The 13,325-nt window shown below is 34.2% G+C and overlaps 1 protein-coding gene across 1 annotated transcript in view; it reads right to left on the bottom strand.

The window, feature by feature from the left end:
* The window catches only part of LOC123013782 (midasin), a 78,165-nt gene that overhangs the window by 1,240 nt on the left and 63,600 nt on the right, over positions 1-13,325 (bottom strand). Inside the window, exons 18-28 of the mRNA XM_044412559.1 lie at positions 9,819-12,237; positions 9,291-9,772; positions 6,634-6,813; positions 6,165-6,583; positions 5,953-6,116; positions 5,256-5,900; positions 3,377-3,538; positions 3,139-3,324; positions 2,876-3,090; positions 2,666-2,828; positions 12-2,595 (exon numbers count right to left, since the gene is read on the bottom strand). Of these exons, the coding sequence (XP_044268494.1) occupies positions 12-2,595; positions 2,666-2,828; positions 2,876-3,090; positions 3,139-3,324; positions 3,377-3,538; positions 5,256-5,900; positions 5,953-6,116; positions 6,165-6,583; positions 6,634-6,813; positions 9,291-9,772; positions 9,819-12,237 (7,619 nt within the window). The remainder of the gene's footprint in view (positions 1-11; positions 2,596-2,665; positions 2,829-2,875; positions 3,091-3,138; positions 3,325-3,376; positions 3,539-5,255; positions 5,901-5,952; positions 6,117-6,164; positions 6,584-6,633; positions 6,814-9,290; positions 9,773-9,818; positions 12,238-13,325) is intronic.

Here is a 13,325-nt window from a genome sequence, read left to right as displayed (position 1 = left end):
CCAAAACCCACCTTTTGGATGTTGTTTCTTATCAGTTTTCTTCTTCTTCGACTCGGTCTTTTCCGGTTTTTGTACCGAAGTATCCACATTTTCCACCTTTTCCTCTTCTTCAGGACGTAGATTCTCCGATGATTCTTCTGGTTCTTCCCCTTTCTCTTCTTCAGTTTGCGGAACATCATATTTCTGATCCTCTGCTTGTTCTTTCGTCGCAACGTCCAAAACTTGAGTCGACGACTCTTTCGCTTCTTTAATATGTTTATACATTTCAGCTTCTTCATCCCTGTCTCCAGCTTCTTCACCTTCACTCTCATTATCATCTTTCGAATCAATCGTCTTCAATTTCTTCTTCACTGGTTCATTCACATCCCCTAGACTTCTCTGTGCGTCTGAATCGCCCGGTTTTTGTTGCTTTTTCAAATCTTCATCTCTTTGTCTCTTCGAAGATTGCATTTCTTGAGGATTGGTGGTTTGGGCCGAATGCCCTGTTGAACTTTCCTCCATTTGTGATTGGCCGACTCCTTCTTTATCGGGTTTGTCTTCTTGGCACAACTCGTCTATTGGTTGGTTGGATTTTTGATTTTCGGTCTGATTGGACGTTACTTTATCAGTCGCTTCAGATTTATCAACATCCATTGCTTCAACGTTATCTTCATTCGTCTGAGTCTGATCGAAACCGGATTCTTCAACTTGACTATTTTCTTCCGCTTCGTCTTCTGGTTCCTCAACTTTCTCCTTAATTCCGTCTTCTTCCTTCGGATCTTGATCTCTGCGATCTTCCTCATTCTCATTTTTAGTAATTTCTTCATCATCACTACTATACTCATTCTCAGGATTATCTTCATTTTCATTCTCATCTTGCTCTTCTTTTTCCTTACCCTCGAACGGATTGTCTTCCTTCATTGCATCAATATCAAATGGATTTTCTTCATCTTTATTCTCATCTGGTTCTTGACCTTCATCTAATTGAAGATCATCGGGTAAATCCATAGGTTCCGGTTCCGGCAATTCCGGTTGGTTCCCATGATAAGGATCAGTCTGTTCATCGTCATATTCCGGTTCCTCCATTTCATTAATCTCCTTTTTCTTCTCTTCCTTTTCATTTACCGAATCTTTATCAGGCTTATCTTCACTTTTCTTATCATTCTCCTTCGCCCCCAATTCTTTGTCACCATCTTTTTCACCTCCTTCGCCCCGTTCTTCTTTATCTTCACTTTCAACGTTTTCTTCTTCATTATCCGACCCATAAGTTTCCTTATCTTGTCTATTTGCATCTTTCTCGGTTTCACCCATTTGTTCGTCAGCATCTGATTCATTATCTTCCTTATCTTCATCTTCATCGTCTTTCGGTTCGATATCTTGCAATTTACTATCAAAATCTTCGCTCATGTCAATTCCTTTATCTTCTTCTTTACAATCAGGATCTTCATCTTTTTGTTTTTCTTGTCCAGCAGGTTGTGCATCATCTAACTGATCTTCAGATTCGATTTTATCAGAAACGTCTTTCTCGCCTTGACCTTCACCCAAACCAAGACCATCAGAAGGTTTAGAAACACCTTCTTCAGAATCGTCGGTTAGTTCAGGTGGAACACAAAAACCTCTAGATGCCAAGTCGATAAAAATATTCAAGAGAACCGAATTCATTTTATTAATGACTCTATAAGCTGAGACTTGTTGAGTTAAGAAATACTGATGGTAGAGACTGATTTGTTCCAAGAGAGGCAAAACGCAAGAAATTAAATTTTTCGGTTCTTCCAAAAAACTCGGAGGAATAGTGAAAAAGTGTCGGGCGATTTCGTGACACAAATCCAATATTTCTTGAATACGCAAATCCTTGAAATCACTGTCGAGATTTTCGATGATTAAAACTCTCAAATGTTCATCTTCAATACGACTTTCCTCTTGTTCTTGACTCAAATCGGAATATTTTTTATGAAGGATGTTAACAACTTGCGAAATTTTCTCACACAAAGCATCAGTCAGTTTTTCAATTTGTTTCAAAGAGTTTCCGATGTTAAAATCACCATTTAATTTGTCCTCAATGGTCAATCTCAAAGTCTCAACTTCGCCAACAATCCAAGACAAACTCTGACTCAATTTCGTCTTTCCAAAAATTCGAACAACTTCCCCTATATTTGTTTTAATATTATCCAATTTATTTTGAATTGAACTTGAATCAGATATTGGAATGAAATTTAATTTAAACAGTTGTAAGTCAGTGTGGGGCACTTCCCCTTTGCTTTTCTCCAAATCAATACAAATTTTATTGGCGATATTCAACGTTTCGCTTATTAAGTTATTGCATTTGTTCCACAATTGGTCATTTTTATACTGGATAAATTCGGGTTCCGGTTTAAGAATCACAATCCGAGTTTCAGAATCGGTGAAATCCTCCTCAGGACAGGAATTTAAAAAGATTTTAGTTTGATTTAGCACAATCTGAATATTTTTCATTGTTATTTGAATGTTTGATACTGTTTCAAGTGTGAGAAACTCCTTGCTGTCGCACATTTTGGTTATTTGGTTCGTGTAGTGTCTCAAATAGTAGAACAAATTGCTACTTTGAGTCAACTGTGACTTGTGTTTTTGGGCCAGAAACTGAAAAATTGATTACATGGTAGTTTTCCTTTGGTGTTGTGCGAGGGTAAGTGTAGGTGGCGCGACTTACCAGGAGATTTGATGTAAACCCTCTACACCGGGCGATATTTTGTTGGCCTAAATCTTGAGCCGGGGTCTTAAGGGCTGTATCCAGCACGTCGGCCCTCATTAGAGACTTTAAATAATACATTTCGCAGTTGTCCCACATAGTCAAAATTTTCTCATCTTGACGCCTAAAACCGCAATTAATTTTGTGATTAAATCAACAAAAATTAATTACTTGTAATTAATGTGGCTAAAGTTGGCACTTAAGTCGACTGGTTTCAACAGAAAGTCCTCCGCGGCCAATTTTGACTTGGCTTCGACTAATCCGGCCCTGAACGAGAGTCCCATTTGGCTCAAAACTTTGAACAAGTCGGCCAACGCTCGATGTTTCTGATTTAAAATGCTTTTGGCTGTGGATTTTTGCTTGTCTTTATCCAGAGTCGTGTCAACCTAATTTTCAATATTATTTTGCGATTTTTACAAGTATTGATCTCATACCTCCAAGTTTTGTAGATGCGTGCTCGTTTCAATTATTTGCGTCACTAAATCGTCCAAAGTTTGTATCATCTTGGGATATTTCATCGCTGAAATCGAATCTTTACACAACTTGCGTGCTTCGGTAAAATATGAGTCTATTTTGTTTGAAAGTTTTTGATGGTACTTTGAACTTTTTGGGCTTAATTTCTATAAATTAGTAAAGTTGAGTTTGGATGTAGGAGTTTTTGTTGGGAGTTACCTTTTTCAAAGATTCTTTTGCTACGTAAGTTGTCGCGTCTAATGTGTAGTGGTAAGTCTTGACGACATTCCTCTGCGGTCTGTCCCAAATACCGACATTTTCAATTTTGCTGGAATTGCTTGTATTGACCAGGTATGGCGACACCGGCTGATTTAAGACGTCCTGAAAAATATGTAACAATGCAGACAAGGAAAACAATTTGAAAGGGATGAAAAGGTGCAAATTCCTTTTTTACTAAATTAATTTCACAGCACTTTCACAGCACAAATAATTTAACGCCAATAAGTGTTGCATTATATTTATTTTTAAGAACGAATAAAAACTCTGATGTCCATAATTTATAAATTAATCAGATTAGGTGATTTGGCTAGGTCTTAAACTGTGTAATAAATTACCTAAACCAAAAAATAATACAGCACCTGTAATACAGGGTGTAACAAAAGGATGGGGACAAAGAGTCAGGTCAAAAATTTTTGGTTTAAATAATTAATTACATTATTGTTAACTTACACAAACATACACAAAGACATTAAAACCTAAAAAAAAATTAATACAATTTTAAAAACAATAATAATAAATGGCCAACGTCCAACATTTTAACACGTCTACTTAAATTATTTTTTTACCCTAAAACAAAGGGCGATACATAAATTGTTTAAAAATAATGTACCTGTCGAATAAAAAAAAAACGCTACTCGGATTACGTATAAAAAAATATGGGTTAAAATATATCAAATTGTTAATAAGTAAGTACAGTGATGGACAGTGAATTTCGACCACCGAATTTCCCTAACAGATTAAAAATGTAAGTTAGTCTTTAGGTTTTCCTAACCTTGTTCCAGAAAATTTTGATTAACGTTAGTCATGTTGACTACTTTTTACCTTTGTCCTTTGAAATGGTAGTCCTTGCCCAAAAGTATAGAAACACGTCTTTGAGACATACCTTCTTGTACCAGAGAGATAATTTTTATTTTATTAAACGTACTTACTGCTGGCATGTTCGAATATGATTAAATTTGACACGTATTTGAATGTTAGTTATCATGACAATAAAGCACAGACTACACTGAATTTTTGTGAATTTACAGAAATTGGGTGGACGAAATTCAATGCCCATCACTGTACTACTTTACAGTAAAAATAAAATAAAAGAAATGGCACCAAAACATGTGGTTTTGGCATCAAATTGCCTGTACCAAATTCCATAAAAATCGATCAATCCATTAAAAAGTTATTAAAAATGAAAAACTTTTTAAACTTTTAAACGGTACAACTTGGGTTAAATCGCTTTATTTTGACCTGGAGTTGCTTTGTGTCTCCATTTTTTTGTTACACCCTGTATTCTGCTTTTACTGCATTAATTTAATTTATTCTGATGTATGCAACAAATGTATGTCTGAAATTCATGTGTGTCAAGATAACTTACAAATTATAACAAAAAAAATTCTTGAATTGGTTCAATTCTTTGTTCTACAAAAAAATCTTCAAAAATATAATTAGTAAAAGATCGAATTTTTCATATCACAAGATAATTTTAGATTTTTAACGATTTCAAGTTGAAGGTAAGAGCTGGCATTGTCCAATTACTTTAAAAATATTCCAATAAATCGCTAAAAGGCAGCGAAACTAACCACAAAGAGGAAAATCCGTCACTCGTTTTGGTATAGTAATTGTTTCAATTCGTATCTACCTCTTTTTCAATGCAAACAAATTGGAGAGTGAGTTGATAGCATTCACTTTAGAGGAATCTCCTAACAACTCGATTTTTTGCACCACTACAGAAATGCATGCCGAGTAAAAAAATCCAATTAAATAACGAGTTGAAATTTACAGTGTTGCAAGAGCAGGAAGTGAAGAGTGTATTCATTAGGAAACTTACCTGAAATTCCCTGACGTATTTGTGGAGGGTTTTATGCGACTTATCGACTGTTTCTTTGATGGCCCAATAATTAACATCCTTCCATCTCACGATCTTGACATAATCTTTCAATTTCTTCTCAATGGGAGCCCTCAAATCCTTAATTTTGTTACTCACAATTTGGGCGAATTGCAGGAAATAATTGTAAACATTCCACAAAATGCTGACAAATCTGTGTGATTTCTCCGTGCGCTTTCGATGTACAGCATGACAGTGGAACGCATGTAATAGATTCAATCTGGTCTGGAATTCGGCCAAATTTGACTTCGTGACATAATTCTGAAGTGCTTCGATTAACTCAATCTCGGTATATTTTTCCTCAAATTGCTCCATTATGTTGTACAAGTAAAGCCACCATTTGTATGTAGGGCCGTTCATTCGGGTGAATGTACTATTCAATAAATCCTTCCAAACATTTAATTCCATTTTTCTCCACGCGATTATTTGGTGCGTTATATTTTGAGCGTTTTCGCTCAGGCTGACACCCGAATGAGCAACTTCTTCCCATTCATTGCATTTGCTTAATAAAATCTCGAAACCTGTCAAAAAGCGAGATAAGGGACTGGTTAGGTCGAAACTGTAGACACGCTCAATGATGGTCATAATCTGGAATTTATGATAAGAATATTTGTGTAAGGGATTTGGAGAAAATTCATACCGATTTCAGGGTTGGGTGGTCGGGCCATTCGGCGAGGAGGGTCTTGGTACGCAGACGAAGCTCCTCCAAAATGTGAAACGAAGACTTCACTTCTTCGATATTTGAGTCTTTGTAAAAATCGAAACGTTTTGCTTGTAAGATTTTCACAGGAGAAGCAGGTTCGACTAAAATTTAATTAAAATATGTGTGCCACCTAGTAAAAAGAATCTTACCTAAATTATTTGTATCTCCGTAATTCTGCACGAAGCTGAGCAAGACGCTCATACTTTCCACTAAATCCTTATCCAACCGGTAGTCCAACGCCGGTAAAACTTTCCCACAAATTTGTTTAAACAATTTGTGTTTTTCAATCAAGGGATTTAGGAAATTCACAACCACAGTTTTATCTTTCTCCGGATTCAACCACTCTGTTTTTGTAAAGTTCTGCACAAGACTCACGTGCAAGTCAACAACGAATTTAATATCGTTATCTGAAATAACATCGGAGGGTTTTTTTTCAACCGATTTAATTTCGTCGTCTAAATTAGCAACTTTTCGCATGTCTGCGAAATCCTGGTCGTGGTAATTTGGGAATAATTCTCTGAGTTCGTCTTCGATTTGTTCAGTTTCGGGCTTATCGTCACATTTCGTCCTAGATTTATCGGTTGGGTCAATGAATATCAACAAAGAAATGAAAATTACCTGGTTTTGTACAAAGCGGTGGCTTCTGTCTCCGCTATCTCGCGATTTTTCTCTTGCTCATTCCACGCGTCTACAAAGGCTTTTATAAAATTTTCGAAATGTGAGAAATTTAATATTCCTGTCGAGTTTACGTCGAGGATACAATTATTAAATGTTTCTTGGATGCCGCACTTCAGGAGTCTGAAATGGAGACGGAAACTGAAGACCAAAAACACACAAATGTTTGAAGTGTCGCAGAAATATTTGCGAATATGAAAATGTTGCTACATTGGATTAAAACCAGTAAATGAGCTGAACAACATACCGAATTTAACTTGGACTAAAATGAGGGGTAAAATTTGACTGCAAAAGAGGATGAAGTAGTATTTGATAAGATTATATCAGTTCCCTTGAGAATATTGAACGATCGTATTTCATTGTAGTTTCGTCTTGTTTAGTTCAATAGTGAGAAAATGAAATGAATAAACTTTTGATAAATAAAAATGACAAATAAAAACACTAGCGTTTGTAAAATATTAATAAAATTCAAGACGTCTTTATTCACCAATAATAACAATTTTATTATCCACTCTATTTACAAATTGTAAACTTTAAAATATTTCCTACAGCTTGTGAAAATCTAATTTTGTAGGTAAGATTGATTTTGTTATTTTTTTAACAATTTTTACCTTTTGCTTTCCTTGTGGGTGTTTTAATTTTTAAAACTTAGTAAATAATTTAATAATTCAACGGGTATTCAGAACTTTTGATACACATCGTTAGTTAGTCAAAAAAACACGATAAATAAGAACAATTTTTACATTAATAAAAATTTCACTTTTATAACAATAATTTTATAAAATGATGATGGTAAAATAAACCATATTTTCTGGTTATTGAACTCTCGCTTTGTCTTGTTTAGTTCCGAAGCGAGAATACAAAACAAATAAATCTAGAATTTCTTCATAAATAATATAAATACACAGAGCGATTCAGATAAGATAATGAGCCCGACGATCTGGCGATGCAACCCAAAAAACAAATTTCATTTACGCTTTTGATCCAATTTGAATTAGGATTTGCAAGTTGAATTCAAGTTATCATCTTGTGTCACTCTGACATCAGTGCAGCGAATGATTATTAGTGCCATTCAGTTACAGAAGTCTTTTCGGTGTAAACCCAATACAAAATGTATAAACGAATAAAACAATAAAGGTAGGTAAACAGTTTTTTTTATATAAATCATAAATTGCTTGTGAAAGCACTGTCAGAGCAACAACGTGATATTGTTGAGAAATTTGGAAAAGTAGAAAACGGCAAAAGATGGGCAAAAGATAGAGTGAAGGTAAAAAAAAATAAGTAAAATTATTATTATTAAAACATTTAAGCACAAGTTTTGCACTCTTATTGTCCATTTGAAAAAGTTTTTAATTTCTTCGATTCTTGGCAAAATTTTGATGGATTTTCGGCACCTGCACAATTTTCTTGAAATATTGTCCTGTGCACTTAACAAGAAATGACCAATTTCGCGTATTAATTTCAATGTGAAAAGTTCAATTTTTTCCATGATAAAAGTATGATTTTTCAAACTCGGTCCAAGATCGTTTTGTAACTTTTTTGTTCGAAAACTAGTTACCAGGTGAATAAAAAGTGTGGAACGTTTTTTGCTTAAAGTATTTATTTTTTGAAAAAACTAATTGATGAGTGATAAACTACTATAAAAATGTGATGATTTAAAAAGAATAAAATTTTTCGAAATTTTCTTTTGTTTTTGAGTTATACAAAAAAAAAAAAATTTTAAATGGCAACCCACTATAAAATCATTTTTCTCATAAAAGCTATACTCTGAGGATTACAACTAACTGCTTTATATTTAATTTTTTCAAAAAAATTGTTTCACATAAATTGCAATTTTGACAAAAAAAAATCGCATAACTCAAAAACAAAACAAAATTTCGTTCTGAAAATACTATCACATTTTTTATATTACTTTAATTTATACAGGGCGATTCAGATAAGATAATGAGCCTGACGATCTGGCGATACAACCCAAAAAATAAATTCCATTTACGCCTTTGAACCAATTTAAATTAAGATTTGCAAGTTATCATCTTATGTCACTCTGACATCAGTGCAGAGAACGATCATTAGTGTCATTCAGCTCTCGCGGAATGATAGAGAAGTCAGATAAGTCTTTTCGGTGTAAACCCAATACAAAATGTATGAAAGAATTAAACATTAAAGGTAGGCAAACAGTTTTTTTATAAATCATAAATTGCACTGCCAGAGCAACATAAGATAACTGGGATTGCAAATGCAAATCGTAATTAAAATTAGATCAAAACGTAAATGAAATTTGTTTTTTGGGTTGCATCGTCAGAACGTCGGGCTCATTATCTTATCTGAATCACCCAGTATTAATTATTATTTTCTGGAGGCAAATGATTAAAAATAAAACCGCTTGGTTCCATACTTTATACTCACTCCTGTATATCTATTCTATTCTCAAATAAAGAGTTCACTACACAAAACAAGATATAAAAAATATTGCAATATTATAACAGTACAATTTTAAGAAATGTCATTAGTGTAAATATTTATCGTAATATGTAGCCTGGGCATTGAAACTTTGCTTCTAACTTTTAAAAGTATGTATTCGCGATTTAGCACGCACTTACCTCAATTTTTCCTTCTTAAGATTCGTCTTTTCCTCACTCCCTAGTGCATAATCGATGAACTTAAGAACTTGTGGCTTGGAGTAGCTTTCAATTAGCGATTCATAGCGAATATGTCGGCGGTCAAGACAAGGCATCCCAATCAAACTCCCGAGTTCCTCTTGCATGTCAAACCCAAACCTTCGGCATTCGTGCCTCAACAAAAGTTTTTTTACCAGTTCCAAATTGGATTTGAGACCGTACAAAAACTCGCTCACGTTACTCAAAAGAGGCTCGATGACGTCGGGATAAGACGGCCCATATTTCGACCACTCGTTGATCAGATTAGTATAACTCGAAACCGAGGACTCGTACTGTTTTAAAATTCGCTCCGAGTCTGTGCTAGACTCGCCTCTGATTAAATCCTTGACCGCAGAATCCAGACTCTGAATAATCCCGTCGACGTATCGACACGATAAAATCGTGGAAAAGCCGTGATTTACCACCTGAAAAAATTGGCCTGAACTCTGGAGAGATTAGCGAGATACTCACCTTGACGACTTCGTCGTATAACACTTCCTTGGGTCTCACAGCGACGTAATTTCCAAGTTGCTCGTTTTTGATATTTAAAGTTTTAATCATGTCGACGACGGGTTTGTAATGCGAATGCAAAGTTTTGGTATTCCCACTATAAACTTCGTTCACTTTAACAAAACTATCCCTTAAATCCTCGAAATTACCAACACTCTCAACATTGTATTTCTTTTTTAAAGCCTTCTTCGCCGAAGGGTCTATCAAGGGTAATCGCGAGTTGAGAATGGCTTTAGCATAGCTCAACTCCATATGCATGTCGTAGACGTACAAAAGACTCAAGTGGAACTCCTCACACGAATTTAAACCAACATAAATCTTCGCACAGTTCCTCAAATGGACCAAAAACGAGTCACTTAACTCATCAGTGTTCAACTCATCCAATTCCTTCAAACAAACATCCACTAATTGAATAAAACTGTCACTTTTTACGCCCAAACTCTCGGATATTATCCCAATGAACGATTCAAAGCTTTCGCAAATAAATTTGCGCTCGTTTGAACAATAATCATAGGCGTTTTCGTGAAACTGGTGCAAATTTCGCCACAAAATTAGACTCAATTGGCGATGCTGTTTCATCAGTTCGCGGAAATTTCCGAATTTGGTTATAGCTGAATTGGTAGTACTGACCAAAAGCGAGCTCAAATTATGGGTCAAAACTGGACAAAAACCGGCCAAATCACACTTCGACAAATACGAAAAAAATGATTGGAATAAATTGTGACAAATTCGGACGTCTTTACTCCTATTGTAACGCAAAAAACTGGCCACTAAATCAATCGGGAGAGTCAAACACGACTTAAATTCTTGTTCTTCGACACTTGTCGAGGATAATAAATTATTTTTCAATTGCAACTTGACCAAAAAATCAAGTACAGGGAGCAAATCCAATTCATATTCGTTCAAACTCATTTCAGTGTTTTCAAAACTATCTTCAATCATTTTGATTTCGTTGATTTTCCGGTCTAGATCCATCTCGTTATCTAACATCAAACTGATAATTTTGCTCCTCAAATCTGCGTGTTTTAAACTGTCAAATTTCCTTAAAGCATTTCCATAACATGCAGCTAAATCAATTTCTAAACTACTGACTTTCGGTGGTGGTTTATGACTAAATTTCTGAAATCTCTTGCTAAATTTATGAAGTAAAGAGAATTGTTTCTCTAGACTTTTATTAATCTTTTCTAAAACATCTCCCAGTTCGCTCGACAATTGTTTGTTCAAAATTAATTTCACCGTGTTTACCGAGTATTTCAGGAACCATCGATAATGTACTTTGAGATTTGTGAGAGTGAGATAACGTTGATTTGGGTCAATTTTTCTCACATTTATAACAGTGCAGCGGTGAAAAATAAACCTCCAGGTTAATAATTCGAGGATTTTAATTACGTCGTCGTCGCTTAATTCAATTTTATCTTTGAGGATTCCGAGTAGGAAATTATCGTATGATTCAATTAAATTTAAAAATTCGTCAATTAAAACATCATCGAATTGGTCGTCAAGTGTGTTTTGCCGTCTTCGAGTCATATAGTCACGAAGTGAGACTTGACCCGACTTTTTCTTCTCTTTTTTGTCAAACTCCAACTGCTCTTTCTTACAGTTTGCAATAAAATGCAGACTAAGGATTAGTTTGTTGCTTGTAAAACAAGATCTCCCCCAGTAATTAGTTTCAGGAATCCATCGTGAGTCAATTGGGAAGTCTTTAAAGTCTGTTGGGAAACTCTTGATGAAGTTATACATTATTTGAGAAACATCAGATAAATCCCTTCGATTATTATCAATTAAATTGGTATAATACTGAAAGCGTAAATCCAAGTCATGTTTGCTGGTAATACTGTAGAAATGAATCAGTAAATATTTCCCCAGATTATTAATAACTCCGTGAAATTTATTTTGTTCTAGCATCTGGTGTAAAGAAGCCGCTTGCTGTTTAATTTTCTCCAAATCCGCTCCGACGTGAAATTTATCCGTTTTTAAAGTGACTCCATCGTAAAATTGTTGTTTTGTCGGTTTATCCAGCGCGAGCACCTTTCCAATTTCGGTTTTAATAACCGTATCGAAATCATTGCAACTGAACTCCATGTTGGCGCGCGTTTTGTAATAAATTTCCATCATCGTGTTGTAGAATGCGTCGACTTGATTCGTGCCGTGTTGGATTTGTTGGGAAATTAGAGCCGATGCGCGTAATAATTCGTTTACATTTGGTTTTTCGCCCAAAATCAAATCACTGGTAAAATCATGCAAATGTAACAGAGAATCAATGTGGTTAATATTTTTCAATCCCTCGCGGCTTATTAGGCTTTTTATATCGAGAGTGTTTCGGTATTCATTTTCTTTCTCATTGAGCATGTAAATTTCAACGCCTCGGTTCCTCATGGCCCTAAATAAATCCGAAGCGGTTAATGAACGCCACGTGGGAGTTACGAGTCGTTTGAGTTTCAACAAAAATTTAATCACTGATTTTTACGGAAGCTAATACATCGACCATGTGTTGATGAATTATTATGCGGTAGTAACCGTCTATGAAATTAACTTTTTGTTTGAGTTAGACTAAATATCCATAAAATCAAATACAATACATACAAAACAAATAAAAAATATTTATATACTCCTATTTCAAAAATGGTGGATGCGCCGGGCAAACTTTATATCATTTAATAGGAAAATATCAATTTAGCTTTAATGTTCTTTACTAATTACACTAAAAGACAACAATAAAGCCAAACAATAAAATTTCAATAATTTAGTTTTTAATTTTCAATAATTTAAATTTGTTTGCGTTTTGCTATCTTTGTGGATAACCTCTGCGTAATTGTTTAAAAAAGTATATTCTTATTAACAAAGATTTTTGATTTCACATTTAAAAAACAACAAAAAAAACACAATAAGTGAGAGCAATCTTAATATTAACAGCCAAAAAGTTGGGATAAAATAACTTGATTTGTTGAATTAAAATTTCAAGCAGTATTGTCATTTTCATGATGTAAACTCTAAAACGACCTTTACATTAATAACCTCAGTTTTAACTCTTGTCATGTTTATGTCATTTTGACTTAGGTATTTACTTTCAAAAATATTGATTTTAGGCTTAATAACGGGAAGGCAGATCAAAGCGATGATTTAATTACACTTAGTTCAATTAATAAATTTCCTAAGACATTTAATTAACAATTTTAACAACAAAAAAAAAGTTTAAATGTCAAATGTCAGTCATGATGACACTAAAGGTAGTTTACAGTGGACACTGGACAGTTTAAAGTGACAGAAAAATACTGCCCAAAATTTGAATTCCACAACTGTACCTAAATCATATTTTTGATTAACTAAATTTTTAATTTACATATTTATGCATAGAAAGTTAACAATAATAATTAATAATTATCGAACTAACTTTTGACAAATTGTAAACTTGAAAATATTTCCTACAACTTGTATTTCTTCGTTTCTTTTAATTTTTTTATTTTTTCA

Source organism: Tribolium madens, unplaced genomic scaffold (assembly GCF_015345945.1).
Source record: "Tribolium madens isolate multiple individuals breed KSU strain unplaced genomic scaffold, Tmad_KSU_1.1 Scaffold_96;HRSCAF=242;Tcas5.2_LG5, whole genome shotgun sequence".
Lineage (NCBI taxonomy): Eukaryota > Metazoa > Arthropoda > Insecta > Coleoptera > Tenebrionidae > Tribolium > Tribolium madens.
This window is presented reverse-complemented; position numbering and strand designations above follow the sequence as displayed.